The sequence below is a fragment of the Dermacentor albipictus genome, chromosome 8 (assembly GCF_038994185.2).
Source record: "Dermacentor albipictus isolate Rhodes 1998 colony chromosome 8, USDA_Dalb.pri_finalv2, whole genome shotgun sequence".
NCBI classification, from domain to species: Eukaryota; Metazoa; Arthropoda; class Arachnida; order Ixodida; family Ixodidae; genus Dermacentor; species Dermacentor albipictus.
This window is the reverse complement of record NC_091828.1, coordinates 131,896,508-131,918,880: the sequence shown is the minus strand read 5'-3', so window position 1 is coordinate 131,918,880 and position 22,373 is coordinate 131,896,508. Positions and strand designations below refer to the sequence as shown.

The following is a 22,373-nucleotide window of genomic DNA, read 5'->3' as shown; positions in this document are numbered from 1 at the left end:
GAAAGGGATGAGAGAAAAAAATTTCCCTTCGAAGCGACGATCCATTTTTGCTACCGTTGCTCCCGCTGATGAGGCTTTGCCGGGAATGATTAGAACCGTATCACCGGCACGTTTTCACCGGTATTTTAGCCCCCCACCCTGCAACAATTCTTCTTCGACATTCCCTGAAGCTTTGGCCACCCCACACGTACGAATGGTGTAGCCTATCTTGCTCTGAAAACGTGAACAAGACAGAGAAGCACTATCAACGACACAACAAACTACGGCGCGCGCCAGGCTCCTCTCCCGCGTGTTCTGCGCAAGGCCGCCACCAGTGGCGCGTCCGTCGGCGTGCACGGCACCTATGGCGGGGGCGTAAACGTGAGCGGCCAGATTGGTGGCGCCAGCTGGTGGTGCAAAGCTCAACCACACAAACACAGAGCTAATCACTATATTCTGCTTAGCTGCTGGTGTAAATATTCGCCAGTGGCGTAATCGTGTTCACAATTACGCCGCTGCCAAAAATTTGCACCACTAGCGAAGCAGGATATAGTGGGTTACTGCAGTTTTAGCTCTGTGTTTGTCTGGTTGAACTCTACGCTACCAGGCGGCTCCAGCGATCTAGTTATATCCCCGCAAATCCGGTAATCCGCCCAAACCGCTCCCGTTTACCGGAATAGCGGACAGGCTAAAAGTATCTACTGTTAACTCGCTTTCTAGCGTCAGCGCCATTCAGGCGCTATCTCACATTTTCGCCATACCCTCCTCCTCCGCTTTCCGCCTCGTGATTCTAAAACCCCTTAAACTTCCTAAAGTAGTGACACTCTCCTCCTCCGCCTTCCCTCCTCCTCGTTTCTCCTCTATTTCACGCCCTCCTCCACCATGGCGCAGCCTACAGTGCTCGAGCGTAGCAACGGCGCCAACATGCGCTCCTCGCCACTCCGTAGACGCTTCTCGAGCAAAAATGGCGCTGATGCACGGCGCGAGGCCCCACGTGATGCTATCAGGCCAATAGCGACGCGGCGTCGGACTCGGCCAGAGCGCGCGAGGAGGAGGCGGCATTCTTCAAAGCATGGCACTACTTTACGAAGTTTAAGGGGCTTTACGTGATTCTGCTGCATCCTCCTCCTCACGCCGTCTTCGCTATCACCGTATTTAATCTGCCACTGCTCTCCGCGTTCGCTTTCATCCTTCCCTGTGTTCGTTCGCATGGTTTACGAGGGACAACGCCGACACTCCCTGCAGGAATGGTTGCCAAGAGCTACGCTACAAAATTCCCCTGGAGTGGCCATATAGTTGCTGTCACAATAAAACAAAAATAGGCGTTTCGTAGGCCCCTACGAGAAGGGTAGCGTGGTGCAGTAAGAGCTTTACGGCAACGACGGCTACGAGATGGCGACAGAAAATAGCGCGCGTCGTCTGTGTGGAAACAAAGCGCTGCATGAGTGGAGGTCTGTCTGCGGCGGCTGCTGTGAATCGCGCCCCTCTCGCGATCTCCCGATTAGCGGGGCAGTCCTACCCCATGTAGAGAGCTGCGCTCAAATTTAACATTAGGAAGTACCCCAAAGGTCGCTGCCTACTTTAAGCGTGTCTGCAACTCTTAATCTTCTCCAACAAATTTTCGAATTCATTTCAAATGAGCGGATTGTGGCTAAAGAGGCCAGAATGAAGTTCTAACGTGAGAAAGCTGCACTCAAACTTCGCATTAAGGAGTATCGTAATCATCGGTAAATTCTTTGCTGTCGGCGTCACCGTGATGCTCCGTATAAAGTTCAAGTTGGATAACATAGCGGACGCCCGACTGTTCTTTATGCTCCTGGCTGCATGAAATATAATGTAAACATGAACTATCGCGCTTTCTTACTATAGGATACGGCAAGCCACTAAAGAAATTCCGCACAACCCATCTCACGATGACTGCCGTAGGTAGTGCGTTGAGCACTGAATCAATATAAAAAAATTATGGCGTTTTACGTGCCAAAACCACTTTCTGATTATGAGGCACGCCGTAGTGGAGGACTCCGCAAATTTCGACCACCTGGGGCTCTTTAACGTGCACCTAAACACACGGGTGTTTTCGCATTTCGCCCCCATCGAAATGCAGCCGCCGTGGCCGGGATTCGATCCCGCGACCTCGTGCTCAGCAGCCCAAGACCATAGCCACTGAGCAACCACGACGGGTCCTGAATCAATATAGCGACACAACGTATATTGACACCGTTAGAAAGAATTATGTACGACGCTTTTATTGCACCGGAACTCCTCTTTCGCGATTCTATGGGATGGATGGATGGATGGATGGATGGATGGATGGATGGATGGATGGATGGATGGATGGATGGATGGATGGATGGATGGATGGATGGATGGATGGATGGATGGATGGATGGATGGATGGACGGACGGACGGACGGACGGACGGACGGACGGACGGATGGATGGATGGACGGACGGATGGATGGATGGATGGATGGATGGATGGATGGATGGATGGATGGATGGATGGATGGATGGATGGATGGATGGATGGATGGATGGATGGATGGATGGATGGATGGATGGAGCACCCCCTTTGGAACGGGGTAGTGGGTTGCACCACCAAGCTCTTGCTATTGTACTGTTAATGTCCTACCTAAGTAAAAAAATTTAAAAATAAAAGAAAAATAAGCGCACGACGAATTCCGATAACCAAATTTTCTGACCCTATATTGTGTCTTTTGTTTTTGTACGTCTCCGGTTCCAACCTTCCGGTCGCCTCTTACTAATCTCTATTCTGGACATGTTTACTTTCCCCCTGCTCTCGCTTAACCCAAGGGCTTCAAGGAGCTCATTGGTGCCTAAATCGACGGCTGGGCAGATATCTTCACATTCTAATAAAACATGCTCCATCGTTTACCGCAGCAAGCACATGCTTCTTCTTCCTTCTTATATCTCGCTTTATGGTTGCGTGTTCTAAAGCATCCCGATCTCGCTTCGAAAAGTAATGAGCTTGCCTTTGAGTACACGTAAATTGTTTCTCTGCTGATTGCATTTTTTCCGCTGAAGTAGTTAGTCATGGCAGGTTTCTTTTCCATTGCCGCCACCTATGAGATTATTTCAGCCTCTCAGACGTCCCGCTTGACGTTCTTTGTTGCTGTGTTGCCTAAGAACACTCGGCACCATCTAGCGCCTTGCGAACTCACCGTGTACATCTAGTAGATCGAAATATGTGCTTTAAAGGAATTAATGAAAAGATAATTAGTTTAATGAAGTTAATTACTCAATTACGCACTTTGCTATCTCATAGAAGTAATGCCCTCCTCCCCGACTAATTTAGCGTTCAAGAGTCACAAGTGCGCTATCTGCCACAGGTATTTTTTAAAATTTTGGTGCAGCTAAAGATAAAACCATACATACATACATACATACATACATACATACATACATACATACATACATACATACATACATACATACATACATACATACATACATACATACATACATACATACATACATACATACATACATACATACATACATACATACATACATACATACATACATACATACATACATACATACATACATACATACATACATACATACATACATACATACATACATACATACATACATACATACATACATACATACATACATACATACATACATACATACATACATACATACATACATACATACATACAATAGTATGGCTAGCTGCCGGAAAGTGCGTGAAGTATCCTAAGAATGTCAGCGAATTACGATCACTCTTCGTAGACACTGCGAAGTTTCTCGCGGCGAGCGCGCACCCGGAGATGTTGCGCATCAGCTGGTCCCCGAGCAGCTTGTACAGGCTGAGCGGCTGCTCGCGGCACCTCACGAAGCGCTTGAAGATGTCCTGCACCGTGTCCGCGCTGACGTGAGACAGGGCCTGCCGGGTGCCGTTGACGATTTCCCACTCCCGCGCGACTTTCATCCCGAACCTGGGCCCACATTGAGCGCTGAAGTTTAACCTATTTATTCGCTCATTTATATATAGAGAGCTGTCTGCGCGCTTTATCATAAAGCCTTCAGCATGGAGTGGACGATTGTCTCGCAGAAGAAGCACCGATATATGTTATACAGATATAAATAAGCAAGCATTAAACGCTGAGACTGAGCCAAAAAAAAATAATCAGAGCAAAGGGAGTACATACTGCACGGTTCGTATATTTCACTCAGTTCGAAACTCTAGGACGATAAATCCCGCTAACGGTTATAGTTCAGGACAGTTTGCTGTTGGCTCATGATGTTCCAGGGCAAATAACAGCGCCAGAAAACGGGCTCTTTTTCTTGACTCTCTTTTTTTTGTCTTCTTTCTTTTTTCTCTTTATGTTCAAAACGTCAGAATCATAATGAAATCATTATTAGGCCCGCAGTTAAGTAGTGCCACCATGATTTCCAGCCGTAACAAAAGACAACACAAATGTTTGTACTTACTTAGGAACTGAATACTGGTAAGCGCGATTCTCAGACGGGACACAAGAGAAACACATACGCACAGCTAGGACAAGCGCTATGTGTCTATGTGTCTATCTTGTGTCCCGTCTGAAAATTGAGCTTACCAGTATTCAGCTCCTAAGCATAGACCGACTAGCCCAGCAACAAATTTTGGAAAACGTTGGTCTTGCTTCTTTTTCGTCTGTCTGACTTCTTCCTTAAGCTTTTTTTTTACCACTGCAAATCCTGGTGCTTTACTCGATCGATACATACAGTTTTCTACTAAAATTATTCTACAAGAAATCCGGCGCTGTGATGATTCAGTTACTATGGCAGTGATGGTTAGTACAGGGATTTGTCTGGCCTTCATGCTTCTAGCTTTAGACGTTCTTGTGGCGTTATTTACTATGCGTCATCTGACTTTATTCACCGACCAAGTTTTGCTAAACGAAGACGGCAATAAGACTCGTTGGACAGGCACAATCGCTGCAAGTATTAGCATTTATAACGCAATATTTGTTGAATATGGCCAATTTGCAAAGCCGTGATACCACTAGAAGTCCCAACTTTCTTGCGCTGGCGTGAGGAAGCAACTTCAACGAGGTCGAACGTAAACGCATGAGGATGAAAAAGTGACGCGCTAACTATATCCACTCTGAGGTGCTAGTATGCGCTTCACCTGTTCCGTCTCGTACGCTTGCGTTCGTCCTCGTTCGTCGTTTCCTCACGCCAGCGCAAGACAAGGTGGAACTTCACGAACTAGCCCAATTTGCCGTTAGAATCCACGAGGACGGAGTTATAAGGCAAGTTGACGTACTAACTATCACTCGCAAGCTTGCTGAACCACATTGCCCCCGCTGCACGTAAAGAGCGCTGTATGGCCCTCTTTCCTCTTGTGCCTCTCATTTCTTGCGCACCTTGCGGTGTACATTTCGCACAGTACACTACGGATTATGAGTAAATTCAGGTTCTTGCTTCCCTAAGCTCCACTTGTCTTCTCTTGGAACATATCGAGGCATATCCAACACATGAAGGGGGCAAACTTTATATAAGTAAAGAGCACACAACGAAGGGTGGTACAAAATAAAATGTGCATGGCAGAAGGCAATCTAGGGCAAGGAGAATTAGACTGCGGTTACTACATGCGAGACTCGCCTCGTGTACCACAGGAAAGGTCAACTCGCTTAGTATGACGGCCATTTAAATACACAACACAAAGCGTGATCCGGAAACCTGCAATACTAACATAATTTCTTCGGTTCTTCATTGGACTCTCCTGATATCAATGGATGTACCTGATGTCAGGCATCAGCCTCACCAGTGGCTATTGTTACATCACTGCTGCATCACTGTGGTACAATATCTTAAGTGAAACGGACGAATGAGGTGCGCAAATCTTATCAGTGTACGCCTGACGAAAAGTAAGCAGGCAATGGGCGCTAATACATAAAAGATCCATTATGAATCATAAGTGTATCGCAGTGTGCTCCGTTGTCGGATAAAGCAAAATCTACTACCCACGGTGCTTCTTTCATCTTCCAGAAGAATGGAACGCCTGTCCCGCTCATCACGCTGGTACCAAGAGGGGTTTTGACAACAGTGAATGTAACAAGAGACGGCGAAAAGAAACCATCAGACATGTAGGCTCGCCGTGCGCTCCATTCTGCTCCGCAGGCACGAATGCAGGCGCACCTGATCACGTCCTTGAAGGCAGGCGTTGTCGGGTCGGCCACCACGTCGCATACGCAGCGCTGCAGCGTGAACCCCGTGATCACTCCGAGGATGGTTAGTACCATACCGACGACGAACGGCAAGAGGAACACGTGTGCACCCAGGAAGAGGCACCAGCTGCTTTTGATGCGACGGTTTCCCTGTAAGTAGTGTGATCACCGGGCGTGTAGTCGGTAAGCCTCATAGCGCACTCCTATAAAATGTGCACGGTTGTGAACAGCGTAAACTTCTTCTCTTTCTTTCTTTTACAAAACTTCTGCGTATAAAGACATCTTGCATTGAAGCTTTTCACCGTTAAAAAAATTTCACTTGACAGAACCACGACCTGATTATGAGGCACGCCGTAGTCGGGGACTCCCGAGCTATTTTTACCTTCTAAGTTTCTTTGACGTTCACCCAACGCGCGAAACGCGAGCGTTTCTGCATTTCATCATCATCATCATCATCATCATCATCATCATCATCAGTCTGGTTACGCCAACTGCACGGAAAGCCCTCTCCCATACTTCTCCAACTACCCCGGTCATGTACTAATTGCGGCCATGTTGTCCCTGCAAACTTCTTAATCTCATCCGCCCACCTAACTTCCTACCACCCCCTGCTACACTTCGCTACCCTTGGAATCCACTCCGTAACCCTTAATGACCATCGGCTATCTTCCCTCCTCATTACATGCCCTGCGCATGCCCATTTCTTTTTCTTGATTTCAACTAAGATGTCATTACCTCGCGTTTGTTCCCTCACCCAACCTGCTCTCTTCGTATACCTTAACGTTACACCCGTGATTCTTCTCTCCATAGCCTGTTGCGTCGTCTTCAATTGAAGCAGGACCCTTTTTGTAAGCCACCAGGTTTCTGCCCCATACGTGTGTACTGGTAATAGGCAGCTGTTATACACTTTTCTCTTGAGGGATAATGGCAACCTGTTGTTCATTATCTGAGAATACCTGCCAAACGCACCCCAACCTATTCTTATTCTTATGATTATTTCAGTCTCATGGTCCGGATCCGCGGTCACTACCTGCCCTAAGTAGATATATTCCCTTACCACTTCCAGTGGCTTGCTACCTATCGTAAACTGCTGTTCTCTTCCGAGACTGTTAAGCATTACTTTAGTTTTCTGCACATTAATTTTTAGACCCATCCTTCTGCTTTGCGTCCCCAGGTCAGTGAGCGTGGATTGCAATTGGTCCCCTGAGTTACTAAGCAAGGCAATATCATCAGCGAATCGCAAGTTACTAAGGTATTCTCTAGATTAACTCTTCTCCTCAATTCTTCCGGATCCAGGTCTCTGAATACCTGCTGTAAACACGCTGTGAATAGCATTAGAGAGATCGTATCTCCCTGCCTGACGCCTTTCTTTATTGGGATTTTGTTGTTTTCTTTATGGAGGACTACGGTGGCTGTGGAGCCGCTATAGATATCTTTCAGTATTTTTACACATGGCTCGTCTACATCCCGATTCCGTAATGCCACCATGACTGCTGAGGTTTCGACTGAATCAAACGCTTTTTTTGTAATCAATGAAAGCTATATATAAGGGTTGGTTATATTCCGCACATTTCTCTCCCACCTGATTGACAGTGTGATTATGGTCTATTGTTGAGTAGCCTTTACGGAATCCTTCCTGGTCCTTTGGTTGACAGAAATCTATGGTGTTCCTGATTCTATTTGCGATTATCTTAATAAATACGAGTACTTTGTAGGCAACGGATAGTAAACTGACCGGTCTATAATTTTTCAAGTCTTTGGCGTCCCCTCTCTTTTGGATTAGGATTATGTTAGCGTTCTTCCAAGATTCCGGCATGCTCGAGGTTATGAGGCATTGCGTATACAGGGTGGTCAGTTTTTCTAGAACAATCTGACCACTATCCTTCAACAAATATGCTGTTACCTGATCCTCCCCAGCTGCCTTCCCGCTTGGCATAGCTCCCAAGGCTTTTTTTACTTGTTCCGGCGTTACATGTGGGATTTCAAGTTCGTCTAGACTATTCTCTCTTCCATTATCGTCGTGGGTCCCACTGGTACTGTATAAATCTTTATAGAACTCCTCAGCCACTGAACTATATCATTCATATTAGTAATGATATTCCAGGCTTTGTCTCATAACGCACACATCTGATTCTTGCCTATTCCTAGTTTCTTCACTGCTTTTAGGCTTCCTCCGTTCCCGAGAGCATGTTCAATTTTATCCATATTATACTTCCTTATGTCAGCTGTCTTACGCTTGTTCATTAACTTCGAAAGTTCTGCCAGTTCTATTCTAGCTGTAGGGTTAGAGGCTTTCATACATTGCCGTTTCTTGATCAGATCTTTCGTCTCCTGCGATAACTTACTGGTATCCTGTCTAACGGAGTTATCACCGACTTCTATTGCGCACTCCTTAATGATGTCCATTAGATTGTCGTCCATTGCTTCAACACTAAGGTTCTCATCCTGAGTTAAAACCGAATACCTGTTCTGTAGCTTGATCCGGAATTCCTGTATTTTCTCTCTTACAACTAACTCACTGATCGGCATCTCATGTACCAGTTTCTTCCATAGCATTGACCATCCTATGGTCAATGCAACGCACCTTGCCTAGCACATCCACATCTTGTATGATGTCAGGGTTAGCGCAGAGTATAAAGTCTATTTCATTTCTAATCTCGCCATTCGGGCTCTTTTACGTCCACTTCCAGCTATCCCGCTTGCGGAAGAAGGCATTCATTATCCGCATATTATTCTGTTCTGCAAACTCTGCTAATAACTTTCCCCTGCTTTTCCTAGAACCTATGCCATATTCCCCCATTGACTTGCCTCCAGCCTGCCTCTTGCCTACCCTGGCATTGAAGTCGCCCATCAGTATAGTGTATATTGTTTTGACTTTACCCATCACCAATTCCACGTCTTCATAGAAGCTTTCGACTTCCTGGTCATCATGACTGGATGTAGGGGCGCAGACCTGTATGACCTTCAAGTTGTACCTCTTATTAAGTTTCACAACAAGACCTGCCACCCTCTCGTTAATGCTACAGAATTCCTGTATGTTACCAGCTATATCTTTATTAATAAGGAATCCGACTCCAAGTTCTCCTCCCTCCGCTAAGCCCCGGTAGCACCGGACGTGCCCGCTTTTTAGCACTGTGCATGCTTCTTTTGTCCTCCTAATTCCTTTTGTCCTTCTTAATTGTCCTGCATTTCATCCCCACCCAGATGTAGCCGCCGTAGCCAGGTTCCAACCCGTGACCGCAATGCATGCACAGCCACCGAGCTACCGCGGCGGCCACGTCGCACAGATGACAGCTTGCAGCGCGAGAAGACACAGCCCAGAGAGCGGCGGAAGCCAAATGCGATCAACGCAATGAACATATTCACCGTGGCACTTCCGATAGCTTATCGCGAGGCAGGGGTGCCCGACATATGAAAATGTCCAAGCGCGCACGCTTCGCATGATTTGGCATGCTTGAGATCGAGGTTAGCGTGAGCGTACCCGCGCTTCTGCTCGGAAAATATCAGTGCGTAGTAGAGAGTTTTCTACAAATAATTACTAGCGGCAACTCGGGCGCCACTGTCTACGGAAGCTCAAGCGCCATGGCGCTTCCGCCCACACGTGGAAGAATGCTTATTAATGGGCACGCAGATTTTCCTAACCTTCTTCCTTATGGCTTCAAACAGCTTTGTGACTTTGCAGCCTGGCCACTTTCGACAAAACAGTGCGCTGCCCCAATTCCCCGCGATTATGCATGTGCGCCGTCTTATTGCCCTCTGCGCATGAAAAGCGAGATTGGCTCGAAATCTAGGTCAGTGAAGGCTGATACAACCCAGCAGTGAACAAGGCCACACGAACGTCTGAAGCCACAAGCACGAAGATGAGAAAAAATCCGCGCATTCCCACCGCCCTGCCCGTGGCAGCCGAGCGACCGCACCGCCACAGTTCCCTCTAGTGACTTTAGTAGGAAACTCTGTTGTGCACGGCACTCGGAAGAAACCGATGCGTGGCTCCCTGCCGTCTTTAATTTCGTCTCATTTACATCGCAACTTAGCGGTAGGTGCGGCCGGTGCTGCAGTGATAAATTGCACAGCGCCCTCTGGCCGGTGCGCGCAAGGCGCCCGTGACAAGACGTCCTCGGGCATTAGGCGTTAGCGGACGACGACGCAAGCACAGCATACGACGCAGGCACACAGTGCCACTTCCGAATGCTTTATCCTACACTGTACGAGGCCCACAAATACCGATGATTCTGCTGCTGAGGATCAGTGCGCAGTTGCGCCCAAGCTTCGCGCACTGATGTGCGAGACAAAATAACGCCATGAGGGTATACAGCTTCGAAAAGTGTAGCCGAATGGCCAAAGGGATAAACGTGGGGAAATTTTTGCAAAGCTAGAAAAGCTTGATCAACGCGTACGGATTTTCCGCCGCACACGTTTAAGAATTTCATGCGAGAATATTTATACCACTTATATCATATTGACCGCAAATAAAGACTCGGACAGAGGAAGAGAACACATAAACAACACAGGTGGTTTTTATGTGTTCTCTTCCGCTGTCCCCGTCTTTATTTGTGGTCAGTGTGATATGCAGTAAACACCAACTAGGCCAAACTGAACTTCTGTTATGGCACTCATCGAAACACGGTACTGGGAACGCCGCACTAGCCCATGCACTACCACACCGGAACCCAGCGACGGACTTTCTTGCGCACGAATGCTCCAGTAGCAGAGTACTGGAATGGAATAAAATATGAATATTTCAGATATGTGCGCTTCAAACATCGAGCCGTGTAACGACATGAATAAAGAAATAAGAAAAACACGAAGAGCGCGTATGTAGGTAGGTAGGTAGGTAGGTAGGTAGGTAGGTAGGTAGGTAGGTAGGTAGATAGATAGATAGATAGATAGATAGATAGATAGATAGATAGATAGATAGATAGATAGATAGATAGATAGATAGATAGATAGATAGATAGATAGATAGATAGATAGATAGATAGATAGATAGATAGATAGATAGATAGATAGATAGATAGATAGATAGATAGATAGATAGATAGATAGATAGATAGATAGATAGATAGATAGATAGATAGATAGATAGATAGATAGATAGATAGATAGATAGATAGATAGATAGATAGATAGATAGATAGATAGATAGATAGATAGATAGATAGATAGATAGATAGATAGATAGATAGATAGATAGATAGATAGACGAAGACGTGTGTTCGTGCTCCATCTGCAACCAGGTTTTCCATCCACTTTTTCATTTCCATTGATGTATCATTTCTTTAACTGAATTAATAATTGCACCTGTCATTTCCCTTATGCTGTCCTTGGTGTCTTTGTTTCTTCGGTTCTTATGATATGACTAATAAACATCGGGCCCTCGGTTTCAAATAAAGCATAGCAAATAAAGCATTTTTTTCCGCACTCATTTTGTTTTTCGCACGTGCGTCCTCCACCTACAAGTGCCTGTTTAGGTACCGGATCTCGGGAGACTCTCACTTTACATACATACATACATACATACATACATACATACATACATACATACATACATACATACATACATACATACATACATACATACATACATACATACATACATACATACATACATACATACATACACACATACATACATACATACATACATACATACATACATACATACATACATACATACATACATACATACATACATACATACATACATACATACATACATACATACATACATACATACATACATACATACATACATACATACATACATACATACATGCATGCATGCATGCATGCATGCATGCATGCATGCATACATACATACATACATACATACATACATACATACATACATACATACATACATACATACATACATACATACATACATACATACATACATACATACATACATACATACATACATACATACATACATACATACATACATACATGCATACATACATACATATGCATTAAGAGAGAAAGCGGGCAATACCATTACTAATATGGATGAGATAGTTCAAGTGGCTGAGGAGTTCTATAGAGATTTATACAGTACCAGTTGCACCCACGACGATAATGGAAGAGAGAATAGTCTAGAGGAACTTGAAATTCCACAAGTAACGCCGGAAGAAGTAAAGAAAGCCTTGGGAGCTATGCAAATGGGGAAGGCAGCTGGGGAGGATCAGGTAACAGCAGATTTGTTGAAGGATAGTGGGCAGATTGTTCTAGAAAAACTGGCCACCCTGTATACGCAATGCCTCATGACCTCGAGAGTACCGGAATCTTGGAAGAACGCTAACATAATCCTAATCCATAAGAAAGGGGACGTCAAAGACTTGAAAAATTATAGACCAATCAGTTTACTATCCGTTGCCTACAAAGTATTTACTAAGGTAATCGCAAATAGAATCAGGAACACCATATATTTCTGCCAACGAAAGGACCAGGCAGCATTACGTAAAGGCTACTCAACAATAGACCATAATCACACTATCAATCAGGTGATAGAGAAATGTGCGGAATATAACCAACCCTTATACATAGCTTTCATTGATTACGAGAAAGCGTTTGATTCTGTCAAAACCTCAGCAGTCATGTAGGCGTTACGGAATTAGGGTGTAGACGAGCCGTATCTAAAGATACTGAAAGATATGTATAGCGGCTCCACAGCCACCGTAGTCTTCCATAAAGAAAGCAACAAAATCCCAATAAAGAAAGGCGTCAGACAGGGAGATACGATCTCTCCAATGCTATTCACAGCGTGTTTACAGGAGGTATTCAGAGACCTGGATTGGGAAGAACTTAGAATAAGAGTTAATGGAGAATACCTTAATAATTTGTGATTCGCTGATGTTATTGCCTTGCTTAGTAACTCAGGGGACCAATTGCAATGTATGTTCACTGACCTGGAGAAGCAAAGCGAAAGGGTGGGTCTAAAAATTAATGTGCAGATAAATAAAGTAATGTTTAACAGTCTGGGAAGAGAACGCAGTTTCCTATAGGTAGCGAGGCACTGGAAGTGGTAAGGGAATATATTTACTTACGGCAGGTAGTGACCACGGATCCGGATCATGAGTCGGAAATAATCAGAAGAGTAAAAATGGGCTGGGGTGCGTTTGGCAGGCATTCTCAGGTCATGAACAGCAGGTTACCATTATCCCTCAAGAGAAAAGTATATAAAAGCTCTGTCTTACCTGTACTCACGTACGAGGCAGAAACCTGGAGACTTACGAAAAGAGTTCTACTTAAGTTGAGGACGACGCAACGAGCTATGGAAAGAAGAATGATAGGTGTAACATTAAGGGATAAGAAAAGAGCAGATTCGGTAAGGGAACAAAGTCAAGTTAATGACATCTTAGTTGAAATCAAGAAAAAGAAATGGGCATGGGCAGGACATGTAATGAGGAGGGAAGATAACCGATGGTCATTAAGGGTTACATACTGGATTCCAAGGGAAGGGAAGCGTAGCAGGGGGCAGCAGAAAGTTAGGTCGGCAGATGCGATTAAGAAGTTTGCAGGGACAACATGGCCGCAATTAGCACATGCCGGGGTAGTTGGAGAAGTATGGGAGAGGCCTTTGCCCTGCAGTGGGCGTAACCAGGTTGATGATGATGACACACACACACACACACACACACACACACACACACACACACACACACACACACACACACACACACACACACACACACACACATATATATATATATATATATATATATATATATATATATATATATATATATATATATATATATATATATATATATATATATATTGCTACAAGACAGAAACCATCCTTAAACAACGCGCGCAGCTTCGTGCGCCCTATAAGAGGACAACGGTGTATAGGTGAAGAAGACGAAGACATAATGGCACGTGCATTCACTGCACGCACTCACATCGCATGTGACCGTTGTCGGGGATGTACCAAAAGAAGAAGGAGAAGAGGTGAAGCGAAGCTCTAGAGAGAAAGAAAATGCGGAAAAACCGTACTTTTACGCGTAACAAGAAAAAAATCTCAGCAAATTTCATTACCAGCTTCAAAACAAAGCTGTCACCGAAATCGAGAAATATAAATATGTTGGCGTTAGTCTTGCCATACGCTCGCATAGTCAACACTTATATCGGATAACTGCTCAGCGGCATTAAAGAAAATGTGGTTCGTAAAGAGGAAGCTTAAACACGCGCCTATAAGAACTAAAATGTTAGCCTACAATGCAATAGTGAGATCTAAATTAGAATACGCTGCTGAAGTCTGGGACCCGCATACTAAAACGGACATTGTGGAACTCGAGCGATTCCAGAGAAAAGCTTCGATATTTATATACCTAAAATATGCCAGAGAAGATTCGCCGTCCTCATTAATGTTACAAAACGGAATACAGACACTACAAACACGCAGAAAAATTAATCGCCCTTGTACTAATACATAATATTCATTATGGAAAAACTAATGCGGCGTTACCCTCTTCAGTATGTCGGTCTACTACGAGAAGAAGACGAAACAGTCACGAATATTTGCTTGCGCCAATTTTCGCTAGAACAAACGCTTACAAGTACGGTTTTTTTTCCCCGAACGGTGAGCGAGAGGAATTCAGTTTCCATTGGTGTATTTGAGAGAGAAGATTTTATGGCTTCATTGGAAAAGCATTTTTGTGAATTTTAGTGATGTCGAAGTGCGATCCCCACTTCTTTTTATGCATCAGGTTCATGTTATGCAACATTATTTACGCCTGTCAGTATTTTCTTTTTGCTTGCTGTAGTACCCCTTCTGCTTGGACCAAGGTATTGGCATGCAGTATTACTAAATAATTTAAATAAAAACAAGGCATTTCTATTTCCTATTCGGAAGGCGGCACTCATATTTTTATTTACTCCACGGGTACAAGTTAGCCCTCAATATATAGTTGTGTCTAAACTCCTTGTGCTCTTCGTAAATATATATAAATATACAATGACCGATAAGGAGATATTTATTGTACGGGAAAAAAGATGAAGAGGTCGTCCTGAACTAGTGTTCTAGCATACGAGGCGTTGGAAAAATGGCTGTGGCTCAGCTAAGGTTAAGCCCAGGATGCGAAGCATACTAGCCTTTATTTTAACGCGACAGCGTTAAGGAGCTCGTGTCGCAGAAAAGCCGGTGTCGTCGGCGTCGGCTCAGGCGTGCGGAGCTTGCTCAGGCGCACATTTCGTTGTCGCGCCGAACGCTGCGTTGCTCGACGCTCACCGCGTCCGATGCGGCGGCGACGCCGCCAGCGACGGCGCGAGCTGGAGCCCCGTTTCTCCTCTGTCGTGACGTCACGGTGTCACGTGGTATTGAAGGCGACACCGCCGCGCCTGAGTAGCTGGGTTGAGGTCTAGTAATATGCTTCGCTTAAAAGAAGGCAAAGCGACGACGCTGGCCATCAGGTTCACAAAGGGGAACACGAGCCGGGAGCGGAACCCGCGATGCGCACGTACCGTGTGGCCGGGCCAGTTGAACAAGGCGACGCCCGTCGAGTAGAAGGTGACGATCAGGAAGAACACCGAGCTGATGCCCACGGCGACCAGGCTGTTGAGACCCGCGAAAGGCTCGACGAGGCCCACGTAGTCACCGTAGCGCCGGCTGACCTTCAAATTCAGGGCGTCCGGCTGGCGGGCCCACGAAGCCGCGAAGCGTTCCACCAGGTCCATGAGGTCGCTGCCGAAGTACTCCACCTCGAGCTTGATGTCTGCAGCAGTCGATGTCCGAAGCATTGCGTCCGTGACGTGTTTCCGGCACTGCGACTGCTTCCTTCCGGTGCAATCGGCAAAAGTATGTCTTTCGAAATTTATTGCTGTTACTATAGGTGGTCACCTATGTCCCTCGATAAGCTTTCTTCAAAACTTTCAGCGACAACCTTTGGGGAACCACATTTAATATCTACTGCAAAATTTACTGGACGGAATTCAGACTTAGCGCACATGGGAACGACGCTTATCACGTGGCTTTATCTCAGGTACGTTCGTCGATTCGACTGCACCACCTGAACCAGTTCGCGAGATGCTGCGCTTTGCCATTCGTTTAAACGGTGAAGCAATGGCGTCCTCTGAACCGCGCCGTTCGTTTCAAAAGGTGCAAGTTGTCTCGCTATTCTGCGGCACCCACTCTGTACGGTCGGTGCCAACTTCTTGGCGCTGACGTCGCAGCTCGGCAGGCGGTGCCGCGCGCCGTCGGCACCCCGGTCACGCGCTGCATCGGCGCAAGCGAGGGGTGCACCCCAGAAGCCGACTGTGTATACACCACCAGCGGAGGACCTCTTTATTCGGAGTGCCATTAAGGCATTATTGCAGAGGGCGGCGACTGTTCATAAAGCAAGTCGACATTGTCTCAGTCATCGCTCGGCTGACAAATTATTCCACTCTTCGATGGTCCGGACAAAATATGAATACCTAAACAGGTTCGTCCTGGAGTGATACGACCTAACCTTACAATCACGATTTTTGTGCGATGAAACATACCGCGGACGGTAAAGATACGTTCTGGAAGAAATTCCAAATTCATGGTGATATACTTAATGAAACAGCTTAGGGCGTAGATTCCTACGCCGCCGCTCTAGAGAAACCGAGCCGAGGTTTCCCTTCATTTTGGTAACACTTGACTACCGGTCGTATTTCTCCAGGACACACCATGCCGCAACCGACTACAAGCGTTCAAGAGCATTCAGTGTGCAGTGGGAACAGTATCCAACAGGCAACACATGTGTTTTGTATACGACCAGGGGCGTAACCAGGAGGGGGGCTTATGGGGCTTCAGCCCCCCCCCCCCCCCGAAATTTTTTCGTGCTGTCCATGCACCGCCGACCAAAGCGACCCCAGGCGCCGGAAATCACTCTGGATTTTGTCTAGAATGTCTTTTTGACGCTCGAAAAGACATTTAACCGCGAAGATTGCAAACTCGAGCTGGATTTCGTGGCAACGCCCATACACCGGGAGTCACATAACGCAAAGCAGTCCCATCCGAGCACAAAGTTTCAAGGGCGCTTTGATGGTGAGTGGGCTCGCCGCGACATCTCACTGAGGCCACGGAATCTATGGAGCGCATGGATATCAATTGCGAAACTTTATGAGTATAAATCTCATAAGCTCTTGATGTGAAAGGTGCATTGACATTTCCAAAGTTGTGCTTTAGTTTTTCAATTGCGGAACTTTGTGGGTTTAATGTTGTTATAAACATTTGACGCCAAAGGTCTATTGATTTTTCTAAAGTCTTATATCGGAACATACAACGAGACAAGCCAGATCAACACACTAGCAGACAAGTTGACAAAGCAGGCAGCGAGGTCCAATGAGACGAAGCGTTGGGGTGGTTCATTTGTGCCGTCATGTCACATAAAAAAATATCAACATTTTTTTTAACCTACGCCAGAACATCTATGTCAAGACACTAAAGCCAGCAAAAGTAACTACGTTCTTATTTATTTTTTCTACTTTGACTTTTATTCGAAGGACACATTGAGCCTCTTCAATTGTTTTTTTGTTCTCGCTACCCTACCCGCGGGCTGCCAGAGCCAGCCAGAGCGCATACGTTTTTCTCGTATGGCCCCGACCACCGTGCGGTGCACTTCGGTGCGCGTTCGGTTTGCTTTGGCCGAGTGGATTTTCACCGGACAGAATTTTGGACGCTTTCTGGCTAGCAGACGACAAAAAAAAAAAAAACAATGGTCGCTCGCCGCCTTCACTGTGGGGACTCGAAGGATTGCACCGCATTCCTTGAGCGGAACCTTTCCGGAAAGTCTTGTTTCGCCGCTGTAGGATACTGAGCAGTATGCGTATGGTTCTCAGTGGACCAAGCGTCTCATGTTTTCTTCGGTATTCCTTCCGTAGCCCCATTAGGTGCCCGAAGTAGGCATTAGATTCTGGCCAACATACTTTCCTATGCGTTTTTTTTTTCATTTCGGTGCCTCCGCCTCACAGAAAAAAATACATTGTTGCGGCGCAGCGAATTGCCGCATGGTGAAAGTTCGATTTTGATACTTCTTTTGCGGAAAGTAATGGGCGACGGGACGCTTCAGTTGCCGGATACATTTATTATATTATTGCGAAAGCAATTATATGGACACTCCAGGCGCATTCCTGCCATCGCCCTCATGTTTCGTATAAAGTCCAAGGGTGATAACATCGTGACCACGCGCTGCATGCTGTATGTGCGAGTGAAAGCGTAGGAGGGGAGGTTGAATAGGTGAGCCGGCGATGGTGGCTCAGTCTTGTGTGTGCAAAGGAGGAAAGCGGGGAGCAAGCGCGCCGCCTTCCGTCGCGCGCAATACATCGGGGGGAGTGGATGGAATGGGGGCGAAATCTAGGATTCTGTGAATCTATGATTGTGCAACATGATTATTTGCCTTGTTTGACGCATTATATACAGTTACTTCTTCTTACATACATAGACTCATTGGAGACTTATACGTATACTTAAATATCTTGTTGCGAGGTTTTGTGTATACATGCAGTGAACTTTGTTTCCAGTGACACTTTTTTGTGCTTTATCAAGCCGTATTTTCGCATTTGCATATCCCATTGCATCTTTGCATTTCTAATGTACGAGGGCGAGTCAAATGGAAGTGAGCCTACCCTAACCGTGCAATAATGGTTCGGTTCATTATTTGCGAGGCATGCGCGTAGGAGAACGGCATGTCTCATTCACAAAAGTGTCACGCAGGTGTGAAGATAAATGTTCTTTAATGCGCTCATACACTGGGTTGAATATGGTTGCGTAACATAATGGGCACTTCAAAAGTTGAACAGCTCGGTGTCGTGAAGTTTTTGACAGCTGAAGGTGTTTCCAAAACAGAAATTATTCACCATATGACTGCCGTGTACAGTGCTCACGGAATGAAACGCGACAGCGAGTATTTGGTAGGACCCAGCTAATGCCCAGACTTTCGTTTTTACCGCTGCAGTTCATGTCACTATCGACGGTAACTTTGGTGTGTACGCTTAGAGCTAAGCGTACACACCAAAGTTACGTCGATGTGACATGAACTGCAGCCGGTAAAAACGAAAGTCTGGGCATTAGTTAGTCCTAAATTGACGCGTTTCATTCCGTGAGCACTGTACGTTGAACACTGCATTTCATTGACCACTGTGAAGCGTTGGAGCAAACGGTTCAACGGACGTTGCAAAGACATTCCAAGACCGGGCCAAAACCATCGTGCAATCACCCCCCACACAATTTTAAAGGTTCATGAGCTGCTGAAACAAGAACGGAGGATAAGCATCGATGAACTGGCAGACCGTCTGAACAACAGTCACGGTTCGGTTCACGCCATAATTCATGAGCTTCTCGGTTATCGGCTTTTGGTGCGCAATGGATCCCCACGATTTTTATCCATCGCGAGAAGACGGAGAAGTTTCGCGCTGGCTTGGATCATCTGATCGGGTATCACAATGAGCATGACGACTTCTTGTTTGCAACTGTGATCGGGGACGAACCTTGGTGCCACTACTACGAGCCTGAAACACGACGGCAAAGCTTACAGTGGAAACATTCGAATTTACCACGCCCAAAGAACGTAAAGGCCATCATTTCGCTGGAAAGGTGTTGTTGACTTTATTTTTTCGATCGACAGTGTCCATTACTGATAGAATTTGTTAAATCTCGAGAGGCTATCAATTGCTTCCGATATTGTGAAACACCAGAACGGCAGCGTGTCGCAATCAAGAACGAACAACGTGGAAAATTGACGAATGGGGTCATCTTGTTCAACGACAATGCCTGTCCCCACGTCGCTTATGTGGTTAATACAAAACTGGCAAAGTTCAAGCGGGAAACGCTGCAACATCCGCCATACAGCTCAGACCTGTCACCTTGCGCCTTTTACATTTTGGGGCAACCGAAAAAACAGCTCAAGGGAACCAGATACAGACTTTTTGAAGCAACAACCCAAGGAGTTTTATAAGACGGGAATCACGCAACTCGTTAGTCAATAGGACAAATGTCTAAATTCTCATGAAGACTACTTTTAAATAAAGTACCCCGTTGTTGGCTCATTCATTTGACTTGCCCTCATATATCTTGCAGAACTCCTGCTTTTTATACGTGCTCTCTGTCGCGACTATAGCTTCGGTGCAATTACTCACGATACACGACAAGGGACAGCTACTCCTGCGTAATACATTGGAACAAACGACAGTGTCAATGAGATTTTTCACTGGCCATTGCATATATACAAGAATGTAAGCACGGTTCTTCAATGACAAAGTTTCATTAACATATTTGTCCACAACTTGTTCAGTTCATTGCCTTTTAATTTTTCATATCAGCGGCATGCACTGCTTTCCTGGTTTCGAACTGATATAGTTCTAAAGTTCGTGTGATGTTTTCTTTACTTAAGAAATAGACAAAAAACATGGAAGCTTTGACGTCAGTTATGTTGGGCACAATTTTTGGCACATACGAGTATAATATTTTATGAGAAAATACATATTTTACTTGTATTTACAGTGCGTAGCTTTCAAGAATTTGTTTGCAGCATCTTTGGCAATGACAATGCAGTTATTATTCATGTATTTGATCCCTTGATAAATTGTTTAAGAGGAAGCTTTAGCTCGGGCCCAATCCGACGCGGCCTATTCAAATACTTCTAAAACACAGAAACGCTTTTCTGAGATAATCTTGCTAATCGCTTTTATTGAAATTGGTTGCATTTGAGAGAGAAAGGTAAATCCTAGTGTCTGTTGGAAACAGAACTTCGATTTAGGACCTGAATTTTGTTTAAAATATTTTGGAAAATTCGAAAGTTAGAAAAAATAGAAGCACGACGTTTACAAACTAATAGCTATGCATGAAGAACAGATATTGTGGTTCTGTAAACGGCTATTTATTATAACAGTCAAGGCGGACAAGTTTGCTGTGTCAATTAGTATCTTACGTGAATTGGTTACGTTGTGTACAAGGGTTCTGCAGAAGCCGTATTTCCACAATACTAAATTTTTTTGAGATTCATGTGTAACATATCTATTTTGTCCGCTGTAGATGTACTATTAGATGTAATTCACAGAATTGTGATATCTTTTTTCATTGTTGAGTCACGGAGTTTTAAACTTGATAGTTTCGTTTCATGAAAATTTCAGTTCCGGCCAATTTTTAATAAATAATTGACCACCTAAATGAAAAATGCGAAGCCAGTAGTCACTAGAATTAAACTTTTTCTTTTAAATGCACTAAAACTCCTCAAATTTGGTGAAGTGGTTGCAGGCAAAAACGAATTCCCCTTCTACATGTACTTAAATAGGAGCGCCCGAGCTAAACCTTTTAAGGAGGAGGCTGAGCTGCAACCTGCAGCTAGATATATATTTCTAGAGTATTTCTAGAGCTAGAGTATTTCTGTGCCACGAAGTAATCAAGAGGCGAGTGCCTATATATATATATATATATATATATATATATATATATATATATATATATATATATATATATATATATATATATTGGGCCAGTGGCGTAGCCCCCCCCCCGTACAAAATTTCTGGCTACGCCACTGTATACGACTTCTTGTACCTCTTTACTCGGACGTTTTAAATTACGATTTAAAAAACCAAGAGAGCGCCCCACCCTTCCAACTAAATTATTAATGTATTCTGACCATGGGGAGGAGTCATCTTGCACAACCAGACGCCTAAGTATCTTAATCTTGGTATATATCTTTGTTCCTTGCTGCTTAATGCGTATTTTGTCTATTTTGTCCATTTTCTTTGTAAAAGACACGTGTGCTTATTTTCCCGTGTTTGAGGGCATCGATTCTTCTATCGGCTTCCAATCGGCACCGAGAAGCGTACAGTCATATTCATCATGCACATTTGAATAAAAGACACAATTATCTGCGTATAATCGTATTTTGCAGGACAGGCCATTGGTTGTATCATCGATGAAGATAAGGAAAAGAAGAGGACAGTCCTGTAGCGCACCAGATGTGACATTTACTTCTTGTGAGCATGTATCGTTTAGCGCAACTACTTGTTTCTTTTGAACCAAAAAATCTGCAGTCCACTTCACCACTGCTCTGCTAGTGTTTATGTTAACTAGTTTGTGCAACAAATGCGGTACCATACTATATGCTTTACAGAAATTCAAATATAAACAATTAGTTTGGCTTCCTTTATCAAGGCAGAAAACTACAGCGTCATAAAATTCAAGCAGTTGTGTAGTGCAGAAAAACACTTTCTAAAATCCAGGGCCAAAAAAAT

At 44.9% G+C, this 22,373-nt stretch overlaps 1 protein-coding gene across 1 annotated transcript in view; it reads right to left on the bottom strand.

Annotated features, from left to right (window-relative positions):
- Positions 1 to 22,373, bottom strand: part of LOC139049178 (uncharacterized) — a 136,834-nt gene that overhangs the window by 41,175 nt on the left and 73,286 nt on the right. Inside the window, exons 12-14 of the mRNA XM_070524495.1 lie at positions 15,630 to 15,880; positions 6,136 to 6,314; positions 3,774 to 3,947 (exon numbers count right to left, since the gene is read on the bottom strand). Of these exons, the coding sequence (XP_070380596.1) occupies positions 3,774 to 3,947; positions 6,136 to 6,314; positions 15,630 to 15,880 (604 nt within the window). The remainder of the gene's footprint in view (positions 1 to 3,773; positions 3,948 to 6,135; positions 6,315 to 15,629; positions 15,881 to 22,373) is intronic.